The sequence below is a fragment of the Phoenix dactylifera genome, unplaced genomic scaffold (genome assembly GCF_009389715.1).
Source record: "Phoenix dactylifera cultivar Barhee BC4 unplaced genomic scaffold, palm_55x_up_171113_PBpolish2nd_filt_p 000392F, whole genome shotgun sequence".
NCBI classification, from domain to species: domain Eukaryota; kingdom Viridiplantae; phylum Streptophyta; class Magnoliopsida; order Arecales; family Arecaceae; genus Phoenix; species Phoenix dactylifera.
Window position 1 is genome coordinate 346,086 of NW_024067838.1, and position 14,967 is coordinate 361,052.

Sequence of the window (14,967 nt, forward strand, 5' to 3'; positions counted from 1 at the left end):
GGGATCGGATACTTCCTACCTGATTTGCTCGGTGACTCGCTATCTGGTCTTTGTCGTTATTTAGCTTGTGCTGGTGTGACGTACTTACACGAAAATAGAACTAAGCTCTGCCACGAATAAAAAGAATATGAATAAAAATGTTCTATCCGTATCGAACACTCTCCAATGGAGAGAGGGTCCAGTGGGGATTGCTACGCCCCCCCCCCAAAAAAAAATAAACTAAGAACGACAAGAAGTGAGCTTATGGGATATTCACCCTGTAATATTTACATTGATCTTCTAAGTTCTAATCATGTTCCAAATATGTGCATGCATAATACCGAATAACAATCGACAGCATTCAATAGCCTTGAAGAACATCGTGGAATAGAGAAACAAAATGTGCAGCAAAAAGAAAATGAGATTAAACAGTACGAGTGTAATAATGGCATGCAAAGAATCTAGTATTCCCCAGCTTTACAACACAAGCACCCTCCCTGTTTCAGGGCAGAAGCGCATCCTCCAAGCACAATTATGCCACGTCTAACTATTGACTAAGGTTGCATATCTTGGCATATGGATGGTAGTATTTGATGTATTTGGTCCAGTAACGCCTGTACTTGGTCATTGCAGCCTCCAACCAAGGCTTCATATTCCCATTATAATGGATGACAGCAGCATTCTCAATCTCCGAGCGATCAATGCTTGGATTATACCCCAGCCCAAGAACATGCCATGACTTGTCCAGTGGATGTGTCAAATTGTAGAACGTCAGAAGTCCAGGAGGAAGTGTACCAAGTTTCCATAGAGCCCTGTTCTCATTCTAGCATTAGGAGAGAAATCTAATTAATGCCTAAACCATGAGAATATCATGCACTGTGCATGTTAGTGAATGGATGCAAATGAGATGTACCATTTTTAAAAAAAGAATCTGCTGAATTTCTGAGGTTAAAAAGATGCTATGAAAATAAAATGCCACAAGCAACTATAGTAGACATAAATGAAGCTTTTTTGACAAAATCATTGAAGACAGGGTTGAGCAGTAACCGGTCAGGGAGAGAGATGGTTTTCACACAAGCAGACAAGATTTTCCAGTTACAGTGAGCCTACCACCAATATGCATTTTGCCTTTAACTTTAACCCTACAAATCTACAATATTCACAAATAAGCCTACAGATGATCTATGAACAGATGAGATAAGAAAATGAAATGTTTGGTTCGATTTATGACAGCTTTGCCAGGATGACATGATATTATCAGTAAAAGCCAGATTATGCAATTCACATATATTCAGTGATAACAAGTTTAGGAGCAAGGCACTGGTCTCTACTCTCTATCAACAACCTAAGGATAACACGTAATCGTTTCCTGCCAACATCTCAGGATTCCTTACACGGGAAAGAAAATAGATCAGAAAAATTTCATTGGAAATATATCAGAAAATATGAAACAAAGATATGCCTCTGAAGTAGTATTCACATGTTTAAAAGCTTTTAGGAATTTTAAAGGATATAGCATTGTGATTGTTGTAGATATAGGAAATATAGAGGGTGAACTGGTGAAGATACATGAAACGAGATTTTATGAGGGTGAGAAGATAGAGATTGAGGGTCCAGAAAACTACAAAGGAAAGCTGGTGTATATAAAATGGAGAAAGCTAATGAGTCACAAAAACATGGAAATTACATGATTTGGATGGTCTTCACGGGAGATAAGAGGTGGCCTAGATGATGAGAGGAGGTTGAATAGTCTAAAGATTAAGAAGGCAACATGGAAGAGTAAAAGAAACCTGTAGAAATGTCTGGATCTTTGACAGGAACGTATGACGAGCAAAGATCCATCAAGCAGGTTAAAACATATGAGATAATGTTGATTGGTCAAGATTATGATTACTTTAGGAATCCACATGCACAAACATGCAGATATATGGAGCATGCATAACTAATGTTTTGATCTAGAAACTACAGATGTATGGATAGGGAATTAGATAGGTTCCACTAATAGATACTGCTTATGAGAAAAATACAAAGACATAACAAAATGCATAAAGACAGCTACTGCTCAGTTGATCGATTAAGAGGTCTTAGATATTATCCTACAAACCAGAGTTACCAGACCAAATACAGCATCAGTATTCTATATGAAATACCAATAACTCACAAAGAACAGCATTCAAGCAAGGCTTTTAAGTTAACTTACCAATGACTGCCACTTGTGATAAATCCCAGTAATATCTTTCTTCTTCCAAGCATTAAGATTAAACATATTCATTCCATAGGCCCAGCCACAAGCATTTGGATCAAAGTTCCTGGAAATGTGAGGGTTTGAGAAGTTGAGGTATTTGTCAAACCGATGAAAACTCTGGCCACAAGTCTCTACGGCACCATTTACTTTTCCCTTTAGATCTATAGACCACAAAGCTGTCAAATCCTTCTGAACAACAATGTCATCATCCAGAAACAAGATTTTATTCAATTTAGGATAAACCTGTGGGAGATAGAACCTCAGATGATTTAGCATTGAAAGATATTTTGGGTTCCGGTACTTTAAATTTGAAGAACCTGTAGAGAGAGTTGTATGACCACCAGCTTTGAAATAGTATTCTTTCATCGCAGCAGACTCAAGCTGCCGCAAAACTGGACAATATGATGAGTTCAGCCATTTGAATTCATCCACATTTTCAACATGAATGGTTGCTTTTCCAGGTGGATTCAATAGAAACCACATGTTCATGGCTCCAAAGTTCAGTTTATCAGTAACCAGATGGAAGACATGTTTCTCTGTCTCCTGAAACCAATAAGAATGTTAGTTGCTTAATGCACCCAGGCACACAGAGGAGCGCGGGGGGGGGGGGGGGGGGGGGGGGGGGTGTGGACGAAAAAGGAAAGAGACCCATTACCTTGGCATTCATGATGGTTGAGTTCACAACGACTGATGCAGCTAAAATGTTGTCAGAAAAGAGTGCATAATGGTAAAGATTTGGATCATCCAATTTCTCACTCCTTTGAAACTTTCTTTTCTCTGGAGGGAGGAGATAGTAAGCTATGCTTAAGTGCATAGATAAGCAGTGGATCCCATTGGGAATTGTTTTTGCCGCCAACTGGCTTAGGAAAGTGCTCTGTTTCTTTAAGCTCCTAACCTGTGTATCTGCTAATTGAAGCATTGCTCTGAGCTTCTGAGTCACTACCTTACAGTCATACAACTGTTCTCTTGCTTTTGACAAGACTTGACCCATTTCTTTTATTCTCTTGGATGCGCTGGAAATAATACATTCCAAGTTAATAATGCACTGGTGCAGAAAGACAGGAAATAGAAAAACAGCCTCACCTGTGATGGAGGTCAGAATCAGCATTGGCTTCTCCAAGAGCACTTTGACTTTCCTTTAGCCGATTCTGTAGTTCCCGATAAAGATCTGTCTTATTTTTCGACTTAGCAATGACTGAATAAACCCTAGCCATGATCATTTGGTCTCGCATCAACCTTACGGTCGAATCAGAATTCTCATTCTCATTATCTTTCCTCCATATGCTATATTTTCCAAGTACTGCAGAGTTTACACCCTTTGAGCGCTGAATGGCAGCATTTTCAAGTTTCACCAATTCTTCATCATCCTGTTTAACCAACTCAAATGCTCTCCTTTCTCGTCTTCTCTCTCTCAATCGCTACAATCCTCAAGATTAAAAAAGACAAATCCAATTAATCGAAGCAGATCTTCCAAAGTATCAAACTCCAAAATATGTGTATGTGTGAGTGCTGTCAAGAAGTGTATCCTATTCTTTATTCTTGTCTTCAGGGGAACCTGGTTCAACAAATCTACTCAAATCAGATATCAAGGACTGTTCCACTTCAAGATAACTTTTCAAAAGCCAAGAAGTTGATGGAGTTGGTGTTAAAACTTAAAAGCATAGCACCGGGAAGAAAAATTAAATACCCGTCGAGCAACTATTACTGGATTATCAAGAAGTTGATGTCCATCTGCATATCAGAAAGACATGAAAATGCTCATTTATAAGTAGAGACATAAACAGTTGAAATGTTATATCAAAAAATACCAGAATCATCTTTAACCCCTTTATCGATTGTTAGCAAATCACCAGCCGCAGCAACATTTTCTGGTTCGACACGGGAAGCATTTTGTGCAACATCTGAAGCTGCCTGAATCGGCTTCAAGAAATTGAAACATGCAGCCAGATCAATAGGCACATTGAGGCTGGAAAACCCCAAAAACTTATATAGAGTAAAATGGAAATACATCTGAAATGGTCAGATTCTGAGAAGCTTCATCCTGCCCACCAATTCTCCATGAAGATGACACATAGTTTTTTCTGGCCGAATCAAGACTCCATGGTCCTAAGTCATGTCTGGTAGCAGAAATGATATCAATTACCTGTGAACATAAAGCAGAGGCATGTGTCTAGTTGAATGTTAACTCATGAAAACTAAACAAAATTCATGAGAAAACTAGAAGAAGACAAACCATTCAACATGTACCTCTTTTGTAAAAATAGATTTCATGTGTTGCATGGCCAATTGTTCCCTCCAATCAACAATCTGCAACAGTATTTATAGAGTTAATATACGTAAGAAAAATGAGTACATTGAGTTGACCCTAAAATTAGTAAAACTATGAAAGTAAGCACTAAATAGTGTGCTACCGGCTTGCTTGAAATGTGTAGAATGCCCTTCCAATCTGCATTGCGAGCAAAGGAATTTTAGATTAGTGGGACTCAGGTGAACGTATTAGAAGAGCCATGTAGAGACACAAAGAGGTCCAATAAGTAGCAGATATTAATGCTTAAAAAGTCTGTTCTCTGACAAAAGTATTGCAAAGACAGACACCTTCAGGAGTCCACTTTTAAAAATCAACAATTATCAGAGTATATACTCCTTTACCCTTTTTATCTTTATAATCAGATAAGCTGCTGACAGTAAGAGCAAATATTTCTCTCCTGAGTACATAAACCTTTTAGACTCTGAAAATCATACAAAATATAGGACATAAAAAAAATCTTCATTCCAAAATACAGAACAAATATATAACTGTATGATAGGAAGTTGGAAGATAAGAAGGTGAATTCATTTCAATGACTTGGTGAACTACTAGAGACTTTAAAGGCCTACATAGCAAGAAAATACAAGAATATTTAGGAAAAGATTTTTGGTACATGGTAACTGATGAGTTGATAACTCAACCCCCTAATAGAAACTGCAAGAAAATTTTCAAAGGAAATACGAATGAGATATAATCTTATTTTCTCATCATTCTGTTAACAAATTATTAGACCAATCTATGAATGCTGCAGAACAACACCACCCTACAAACCTAGTAATAAGCATGGGTACAAGGTTTAGTTTATCCAACATCCAGTGGAGCAAGTTTCAACAAGACCTAACATTAGGACCTTTCTGTGCAAAAATTGAAACTAGATGAAATATTTGCATGTGTTTGTAAAACAAGATATTAAATGTACAATATATGCATGTAAGGAAGCATGCACGCTTTTGTGAGTGCATAAGTAGTCATAAGTATGTTGTATATATGTATGAAAGGAATGGCTAATGTTCCTAGAGCAAAATAACTAAAGTAGCTATGACAAAACAAATAGTAAGTAATGGAGATGATGGATTTGGCAGAGGGCATTTGGTAGAAGAGAACTTAAAGGAAGGAAAAAAGAGGTAATGAAATTCCAATTATCATACTTTGGCATCCAAGAAAAAGAAATAAAGAGAAGAAATGATAGCAAATACTGCTCAAGATTGTCTAATGTTGTCAAGTACTTTGACTTAATAAAAGAATATCTCTATGCTCACCTTCTGTTCCCCCAACTGGCATCAACAATATCCCACCCCCCCCCCCCCCCAAAAAAAAAAAAGATAGAGATAGAGATAGAGAGAGAGAGAGAGAGAGAGACAGAGGGGGGGGGGGTCACACCATTGTCCACTATGATGGTTATTAAAAGTTGAACTGACAAGTAGTTTTATGTCATCCTCAACATATTTGCTAGGATTAATGAAACAATTACCAAGAAAAAGAGGAAAGTTTATGACTAGTTTCAACTTAAGTGGTCATTGCTATATGAATTACAATAAGCAAAATCAACGCATGCTAAACTATAAGTTCCGGTATTACCGTCTCTTAAAGAACATTCACTTCATAAAGGAAATGAAGTATTGGATAACAATACAAATTGTTCTGAATATCTATGTTTATCATCAACTGCACATATATAAATCCTACATTTTGGAGCTATATAATAGGCATCCAACTCAGGCAGGTTTCATCTGATTATACGCCAACCTAGGCCCAGCTTGATTTCCTCTGCTCATCCAAACTTGCTTAAACTGACTAAAACACTGATCACCAACCACAATATGGAACCTATTTGAACCCCATTCTGTATTCTTCCACCAAAGCACAATTCAGGTTGAAGGAATCAAGTCAGATTGTATCAGGAAAGATATAATTGTTTGAGAGATTTTGAGTGGAATACAAACTAAAATATATGATAAATTTTCTCATGACTGGATTTAATTCAATGTAGTCTGCATGATTTCTAACATATGGTCTATATGTTATGCTTAAATAGAGAATTTCAATGTTCCATATAAGCATGGATTAGCATGCGTGAGGGTTGTAGTATAGTGATTACAGATGATATCTAGTTAGGTTACGTACAGAGCAGTATGACATCAATTTGGACTGGATTTGGGGAAGGCCAGCATGTCCAAGCTCTTAACCCTAACCCAGCACCAAACTATAACTGGGTATGATATTCCCTAGCCCATAATCCTCCCAATGTTGGGTAAATACGTTTAGCTCATCCTAGAATTTGGATTAGATAATGTCAAGTTTGTACTAAAACAGCCCAAGTTGAACAATACTAAATCAAAACATAAAAACAGCTTTTTAACATTAAAATATAGAAAATTATTTACATTTTTTTAATTAATATGTTTCAAAAGTTATACATATTATAAAAAATGAAAAGCATTGGCATGTAGTGAAATAAACAGAGGATAATTTTAAATGCTTATATTGACACTTTATGAGTGCCTTGCTGAAAAGAACAAAGGGCATGATAAGTTGCTAGAAAGTTTTCAGCGGCATGTTCGGAAGGTGACACCCGTTGTTGTTAAAATCTTATGATTCACGATTCGATCTAATAACCCATTTTTAAATTATTTATTACTAATAAGTGCAAGCTTGTTATTGAAGTTTATGGACAAATTTTCATATTTTATAAATGTAGCTTAAAAGTTCTACCTTGTTTCTCTCTAAAACATTGTAATTAAAATGATAATTGAATTGATAAGTAATATATAAATATCTTGAATAACTAAACACAATGTTTGTTCCATTAGACATGCTAAGTATAGGCTTATCCTGGTGGACACTAGGTTCATGAATGCCTTTTTATTCTTCATTCATCCACTCTATATTTGACTTGTAGTTCAATTTCTATATTTCTTAAATAATTTTAAAAATATAGAAAGAAATTAGAAAAATCTTATGATCTGCAATTAGATTCATGACTTGGTTCAATCCAACCCACTCTACAATTTACAGCTCGATCACAATCTTAACAATATTGGTGACATCATCATGCATGGCCAAATTAATCGTCAAGGAATGTCTCATCAAGTCTAAGGGTCTTAATCAGAATTATCTACAGAGTTAGAAACCCAAAGAAACAAGTGTCATTATTGAAGGAGAAAAGATAAATTTAAAAAAAGAAAAAAAAGAAAAGCCTACTTCAATGAAGTTTCATGCATTAAAAAAAAAATATATGTGACGAGACTGATAATCTAGAATCAAGCTTAAAGATGCCAACAATAAATCCTCTAGCATGAAATCTTAAAAGCATTAAACTTCTACATGTCAAATTGCTGGTTCACTTTTCATATCCATTTGCTTAATCTTCTATTGTTTTGAAATTTAACCCTTAGCACCCAAAAAAAAAAAATCTTGAAACCCCACAAAAGTCAGGTAGCAATGAAAAAAGGTTGTTGCTCACAAATCTACTTCCCAGCATATTCTTTCAACCAAGTGCACCTTAATCATAAATTTCCTTCAACAATTCATTTATTACATTTGTTGCAGGCAGCATGTCTCACTTGAATATGTAGGTATATGTATATTTTTATGTATATAGGGTCAGCTTTCGACTACTCATTCATCAAGAACTTGTATTTAGGCTACCTTAGTTTTATTTCAAGCTTTTTCGCATCCTTCTTATAAATTTCATCCATGTTTCCTTATGTGTTCCCAAAGTGGAGTCACAGAGCCTCTCAAAAGAATAGTAAACTTCCCAGAAGGAAGTCAGAGAGCTTGGATTATGCACGTAGATCCCATTTTTATAGTAATAGAGATTCTCAACTCAAAAAATTTCTGTGGTTTAATTAGCTATATGATCTTCTTTCGTCGGCTACATACCTCATCCCCGAGCAAGATATTCGGGAGATAGAACCGACTCACCGGCCACGACGGATGTGCGGATGCCACGCGCCGCCAAGAAGAACAGCGGCGAGAGAAAGGAGAGGAGGAGGAGGTGGAGCACGGCGAGTTTGGCGACGACGCCGCCGCGGCTCCTCTGGATCCCGCCGGACGCGGCAGGGAGCTTGGAGGGGCGCATTGGCGAAATCGACCCGAGCCCTAAAGAAAGTCGGAAGAGAAAAGGGAAGGGATTAGAGGAAGAACAAAGTGGGATTTTTAAGTTGGGAAAGAACTAATGGTGCCGGAGAATCACCGTCAGAGTTTAATTCCGCTACCTGGAGTGGAGGGGAGATGAGATTGGAGAAGGAGGAGCGGCGGGGAACGAGATGGCTGTGATGCGAATGAATGAAGCTATCAAGGAAGGAACTGAAAAGCGGAAACGGGAAATCAGAGCGGTGAAAGGCTTCGGGGGGCCACTCGAAAGAGAAAGGGATTTACCAAAAAAAAAAAAAAGAGAAAGGGATTGGGTTGCATCTTTCGTGGAAATAAAGGATTGATCTTCTTTCGCGACATAGACCGTTGGATCGCGACCCGCACAGCTCTCAAAGCACTCCAAACTTCCTTTAGTCATCCGCTGCACGGCTCTCAAAGCGGTCCTTGGATGGTTTAACGGTGGATTTGTGAGAAGGAAGGTGAATCGTTCTTTCGTGCAGACGATACAACCTCTGGTAAATCATCTGAGTAGGTGACAACAAGATGATTTGACGGTCTGGAGTGTGGACTCGGATGATGCCATCAGACTAGCGATGGTATAAGCATTTTCCAATCTTATATATTTTTTTATAAAATAAAATATTTTTTTATAAAATAAAAATGGTTAGTTATTATTTTTATAAAATAAAAAATTGGCTTTTTTTATTGATTCCTTAACAACATTCATCGAAAAGTAAAATATAACGCAAAATAAAATTAATTGAATTAGTGTAAAAGGAACTAGCATTATTTCACATGTGCAAGAACCAATATCATTATTATTATTATTTTACTTCCATGTCTTGAGGCATATAAAATTCTGCCAAAAAAACCTTCCTAACTAGAGAATTTATTTATAAAAAATATGAAGAGAATAAGTATTCGGATTAAAAAAAAAAAGAAAAAAAGAGAAACTAAATAGGAAAAGGATCAAGAAAACCTTTCCAACTTATTATCAAAGCATGCATAATTAAATTAACTAAGGATTCATTTGTTTGAAGATAATCTGGTTCCACAAGAAATTTTTAAGCTTCCTCGAGATTGGATATCGGAACTAGGAGTCTAGGATGCATCTTTTTATTTATATGATGACTTCTGAAAAATATTATCCAATGCACCTTTTGATAGCTCTCTCATAAAAGAAACAAAGCACGATCCTTAAATTGGTAGTGCATCTATCCATCCGTAAGGTGAGACCGTGAGAGGATGAGGATGGACATGAAGAAATCAGCAGAGATGGAAGCATGCCTTCAGCACTATGATGGCAAAAAATGATTCCATTCCTCTCCAGAGTTCAAAACACAGGAGTCCACGCAGATTGGAAGATGTGTTTAACTGTTCATTTCATTTGGTGTTTGAACGCCCTACCACGACGAGGTCAGTAGCGACGACAGGTAGTTACCCAGCTAACAAGGCCCAAGTCTATGTGGAGCATCCAATCATCGACAAGCATGCAATTTGATAACTTTAGTTTATTATTTTATATTTTTTATTTCGAAAGATTCAAACTCGAGCACGACATCAAGCTTCATAAGGACGTGAGGGTTATTATAGTAGAACATTCACGTAGCAACCAAGAAGGCAAAAGCTGACCACAACACGACAAAGAGTAGTTTGACCCCCTAGACGACGACAACATAAGTGACAAAAGGTTCACGACTCAACTCGGCCCGCATATCACAAGGCAAGAGAAATGGCTTGGACTTTGGAGTTCGAAAAGAGTACTGCAGTGCAACCTCACTTCGGAGAGGCGACGTCCTCCTGGGACTTCTTGAAGAGCTTGTACTGGATGTGCTGAGCAAAGGTGCGAGGGGGGAACTTGGCCGGGATCTGGTCGGTCACAAGCTCCGGGAGTGGCTTGAGCACGATCTTCTCCTTGGGAGGCTCGCAGAAGACCGCCCACGAGATCCGGACCTTCTCCTTGTTGACGAGGCCCCGGTGGAGGATGCTCTTGTAGTTGCCATTGCTCAGGATCTCAAGGGTGTCGCCGATGTGCACGATCATGGAGTCCGGGACGCACTTGGCGGTGACCCACTTGTTGTCCTTGTAGACCTGCAGCCCGGGCACCATGTTGTGGAGGATGAAGGAGAGCGAGCTCACATCGGTGTGAGCCTCGACACCGAGGGCGAGGTCGGGCTGCGGGCACTTGGGGTAGTAGTTGATCTTCATCTGGAGAAGGAGGTCCTCCATGCCGCCAAGTTCCTTCTCCAGCTTCCCCTCTTCCAGTCCCAGACCCAGGGAAAGAATTACCAGCATATTGGACGCCACCCCTCTTAGCCGTTCGGCAAACTCCTTTGTCACCTCACTGCACCAATGATCCACATACACATGTTCGACAAGTGAGGAAAACTACACGAGAAAGAAAATAAGGAAGCTAAATACTAATGCATGAAAATTAGAAATTAGAAAGTTCTGCTGTTTCTTCATTAAGTAGATTCATGCAGTTAAAGGTGCCAGCTTAGCCTGTTGGTTTGGATCAGAAAGCTAGAGTTGAGTATTATTACCACTAGGATCTATGGTGGTAAGGTGAAGCATCGTAAAATATGACCGTTCCCAGCCATGACCCATGGCGTTAAGGCTAACTAGGGTTCATGCCAAGTTTGCATCACAGTATAGCCTATTATGTACCCAGAAAAATAAAAACCACGGCATAGAATATTTCTGTAACTAGGAAAACCCTAAGTAAGTAAATTTCCAGATGCGTTTGTTTTTGGCAATCACAGAGTCTAGAGACACACATTTAGTTGTACTTTAAGAAATGAACGGAATCCCATATAGTACCTCCCACCGGATTGAGAGTTTGAATCCTCGGATTAATTAGCTCAAGTGTGGTAACTTTAAAGACAAAAAAAAAGGAAGTCAATCTGACTCAAATAATCCTGCTATCTCAAAATACTTCGCATAGGCAAGTTGTAAGAAATCCCTCACCTGTGAGATGGTCAACCAAGTCTACAGTATTTCCTAACAATTCAGAAATGGTTGCCCATGTTGGCACTTCGAAAAAGAGCCAAGCAAGACTGGTTGGTGGAATACTTCAACCCTTTTTACGTCTTTCTGCGTGTGGGAGAGACAAACATGCACCACCCTAGCTACATCTTAACGTAGGAGAAGTTATAACAAAGAAAAGAATTCTAAAGGGAGGCTTACACGTAGTCGGCAGGGTGCTTGGGCCAGACGGACATGTCGGCCTTGTCATGGGGAAAGATGAGGTGAAAGAAGTAGTCCTCCCACTCCAGCTGCCCGCTCGCATTGTTCGCCAGCTTGCTCCCATAACCGGCGATCTTCCCCGACGACTGGTCGTTCGCATACTTCTCCTTCTCCTCGACGGGCAAATCAAAGAACTCCTTCCCCACCCTCCTCACCTTCTCGATGAGCTCCAGCGGGATGCCATGGTTGACTATGTGCATCACCCCCCACTCCGACGCCACCCTCCGCACCTCCTCCGCGCACGCCCGCCGCACCGCCTCGTCCTCCGTGTCGAACCCCTTGAGGTCCACCACGGGGATCTGGGGCCCCTCCTCGGCCTTCTTCTCCTCCTCGAATGCGTCTCCGAGGTCGAAACGCTCTGACTCCGGGCGCACGTACTCGGTCGGGATCGCCTCCAGCCCGCTCTTTGCCAGGCTCTCCACTCTCGCCGCCGCCGACGCCACCTTGGCCGCCATCTCTCTCTCTCTCTCTCTCTCACTCTCTCCCACTCTCTAACGCACAAAGGGGAGGGCTTGTAAGTGTTTGAAGTGTTCGAAGGCTGGAATGCTGCTGCTGCTCCAATGGGAGGGCGTTCCGAGGCGTATATATAGAGGGCTCGGAACATGGAAAACTAGGGGCGCCGGGAGCGGTTCGAGGAGAGCCAGAGCGCTGAGAAGGAGACGGATTGGTGGGACCGGCGCGACTGTCTGGTAGCAAGGACGGGCTCGGGTTGTATCTTTCGCGTGAAAGAATGATTGAACTTCATTCGCGATATGGACCGTTGGATTGAACACCACACAGCTCGCAAAGCATTTCAAACTCTCCGGCAAAGATCTCGAAGCGATCATTTCGGAATCCAACGGTGGATTCGAGCGAAGGAAGATGAATCCTTCTTTCGTGTGAAAGATACAACCTCCGTTCTGTACGGAGGCGGGCGGCGCGAGGAATCTAGAAGGATGGAAAGAGATGGATTTGACTGGCGGATCGGGGCCCGCACGTGGTTTACTACTAATTTTTCCTTTTCCACATCGAAAATCTTTTACGCTCAAAACTGCAATTCATAGATCCAACGTCACTTGCAGTAAAAAAATTAGACCAACCGAGACAGTGAGAGCGCATGACCACCAACCACGCTCGCTGCAACGCTCAATCCACGTCCCAGCTTCTAGATTTGTCCTTTTTTTAATATTATATATATATATATATATATATATATATTGTTTTTAATGATAGCCTTTTTTTCATTAAATAATGAATTTTATTAACTCAGTATCATCAAATAATGTTTCTACCACTTTCATGAAAGAGGTTTATACTACTTCAACTAAGATGGATCAAACCAGTTTGAGTGATTTCTCATCTCGCAGGATATGCAATTCGTCCGGCAAACCTCCTTCTCTTTAAACATTTTTGTTTGCCACTTTTGATCATCTACGTGCGTTTGTTATCTAGAAGAACAATGGTTAGGTTGCCACTGTTGACTCAATGAAAAACAGCAAAGTTTCCAATGAGATCGACATCCCCGTGTATTGCACCTTCCATGTGTGTTTTGGGGAATGAGTGCAATGCGTTCGTGTGCATGTTTTTAGTTGGTTTGGAGTGGGGGGGTCGTAAGTGGGTAGGGTGGTAAAAGTAAAAAAAATTAGATTTTAGAATTTGTGGAGCTAAATGGGATTCTAAAGCCTGTTACAGAAAATCGGACTTTCTTATCCTCGTTGAAATAATGCATTGCTTTTTTACACCTTAAAATCTATGTAATATAACATATATTTTAATGTTTTTTTACATTAAATAGAATTTTAGGTGTACGTATAAAAGCAGTGCATTATTTCAGTAAGGTTTAAAGTCTGATTTTTCTGAAAATGGGCTTTAAAATGTTATATGGCTCCACAAACTTGGACTCCAAAATCCAGTTTGTAAAATTGGATTTTAGTATATTTTTAATTAAATTATATCTATATAGTCTATAGAATGGAAATACCATGTTTATTGGAGCTGATTACAAAATCGGACTTTAAAGTTCTATTTGCAAAACCAAAGTTCAATGTTCATTAATTAATTAGATTATAAAGGCTAGTAAAAAAAAATGAACTTTCCTGGATCGAATACTTCAGGGTGGATCAGTGGATATATCGGAAAGTTCAATTTTTCAAGCCGGTAAAATTCAAACCAATCAAACCATGCAAAGAACGACTCCATTCTTTGCTGCTTTGAGCAAATCTCTGGATTCACAATTAACTAGCAGAAGAGCTCAAATATCTCGAGCTACCTTTGGGTGAAAGGAAGATTTCAAATTCTTTTCTTTTGCGGGGCGGCTCACCTTGTCAATGCAATCCTCGCCTCTCTTTTTTCATTTTTTAACGTTCAGGCTTCCGGCATTGATCATCAACAAGATTGATGTATATCGAAATTTTTTTATGTTAGCATAATTTTAGAAATCACATAACAACTTATATAAGTCTATATTATTTTTTTGGTTAGAGTGATCATGTATCGGTGAGTATTATTTTTCTTTGTTAGTATGATTTCTAAGAAATTACATAACAACTTATATTAACGAGTATTATTTTTCTTTATTAACATGATCTTATACCATCCTTTATTATTTTTTTTGTATAAAGTCGGTACATAAATATATATAATCTTGAGATATACCGAATATGATGAAACATAGAAATAAAGTTATTTTTCTCTTTCTTTCTTTTTTGTTTTTCACTTCTTCTACAAATTTTTTAACATGATGGTTTGCTTGCAGAAAGAGAAGGGAAGACTCAGAGTGAAGGATATTCAGCAATTAAATACCTCCCTTCTAGCCCAATGGGGTTGGAGAACGCTTTCAAAAGAGACTGACTTATGGAAAAAATAAGTTTCATGTGCATATCATAGAAGGGTTAGACTATTACCTGCATTGTAAAGCCGAATTCATCACTATGTCGGCAACCCTTTTTTGGAGACAAAATTGGTTATGTGAGGCACCTCTTGAAACTATCTTCCCTACTCTCTTCACACTTTGACTTAGTCAATGAAAGAATGGCATGGTGGCGGGCTATTACAATAGGAGAACCAGAAGATGGAAAATCAGTTTGCCTCCTAATGCCTCCTCCGAAACTTGAGC

At 39.0% G+C, this 14,967-nt stretch overlaps 2 protein-coding genes across 7 annotated transcripts; both read right to left on the bottom strand.

Moving 5' to 3' along the window:
- Positions 1–324: 324 nt before the first annotated feature.
- On the bottom strand, positions 325–8,882 carry LOC103702796 (polygalacturonate 4-alpha-galacturonosyltransferase-like). Of its 6 annotated transcripts, none has more exons than XM_039118684.1 (11): positions 8,728–8,882; positions 8,457–8,633; positions 4,636–4,670; positions 4,472–4,531; positions 4,233–4,367; positions 4,033–4,135; positions 3,912–3,955; positions 3,308–3,642; positions 2,880–3,237; positions 2,180–2,767; positions 325–802 (listed from the first exon to the last, which is right to left on the bottom strand). In XM_039118684.1, the coding sequence occupies exons 2-11, from the start codon at positions 8,611–8,613 to the stop codon at positions 527–529; spliced, it is 2,091 nt and encodes a 696-aa protein (XP_038974612.1). In that variant the 5' UTR covers positions 8,614–8,633; positions 8,728–8,882; the 3' UTR covers positions 325–526. The 6 variants fall into 6 exon arrangements, with proteins under 6 accessions (XP_038974612.1, XP_038974609.1, XP_038974613.1 ...); XM_039118681.1 differs by having other exon boundaries at positions 4,033–4,144; XM_039118685.1 differs by having other exon boundaries at positions 8,750–8,877.
- Positions 8,883–10,132: 1,250 nt separating this feature from the next.
- On the bottom strand, positions 10,133–12,438 carry LOC103702795 (anthocyanin synthase-like). The gene is made up of 2 exons (XM_008785360.3): positions 11,814–12,438; positions 10,133–10,971 (listed from the first exon to the last, which is right to left on the bottom strand). The coding sequence occupies exons 1-2, from the start codon at positions 12,326–12,328 to the stop codon at positions 10,404–10,406; spliced, it is 1,083 nt and encodes a 360-aa protein (XP_008783582.2). The 5' UTR covers positions 12,329–12,438; the 3' UTR covers positions 10,133–10,403.
- Between the last annotated feature and the right edge of the window lie 2,529 nt (positions 12,439–14,967).

Coding starts and splice junctions, on each gene's coding strand:
- LOC103702796 (XM_039118681.1), bottom strand. CDS start 8,613: ATGCGCCCCTCCAAGCTCCCTGCCGCGTCCGGCGGGATCCAGAGGAGC. Junction 4,145..4,232: donor AGAATCTGACCATTTCAGAT/GTATTTCCATTT, acceptor AATTTCTTGAAG/CCGATTCAGGCAGCTTCAGA. Junction 3,956..4,032: donor AGGGGTTAAAGATGATTCTG/GTATTTTTTGAT, acceptor TCTGATATGCAG/ATGGACATCAACTTCTTGAT.
- LOC103702795 (XM_008785360.3), bottom strand. CDS start 12,328: ATGGCGGCCAAGGTGGCGTCGGCGGCGGCGAGAGTGGAGAGCCTGGCA. Junction 10,972..11,813: donor AAGCACCCTGCCGACTACGT/GTAAGCCTCCCT, acceptor TCATTGGTGCAG/TGAGGTGACAAAGGAGTTTG.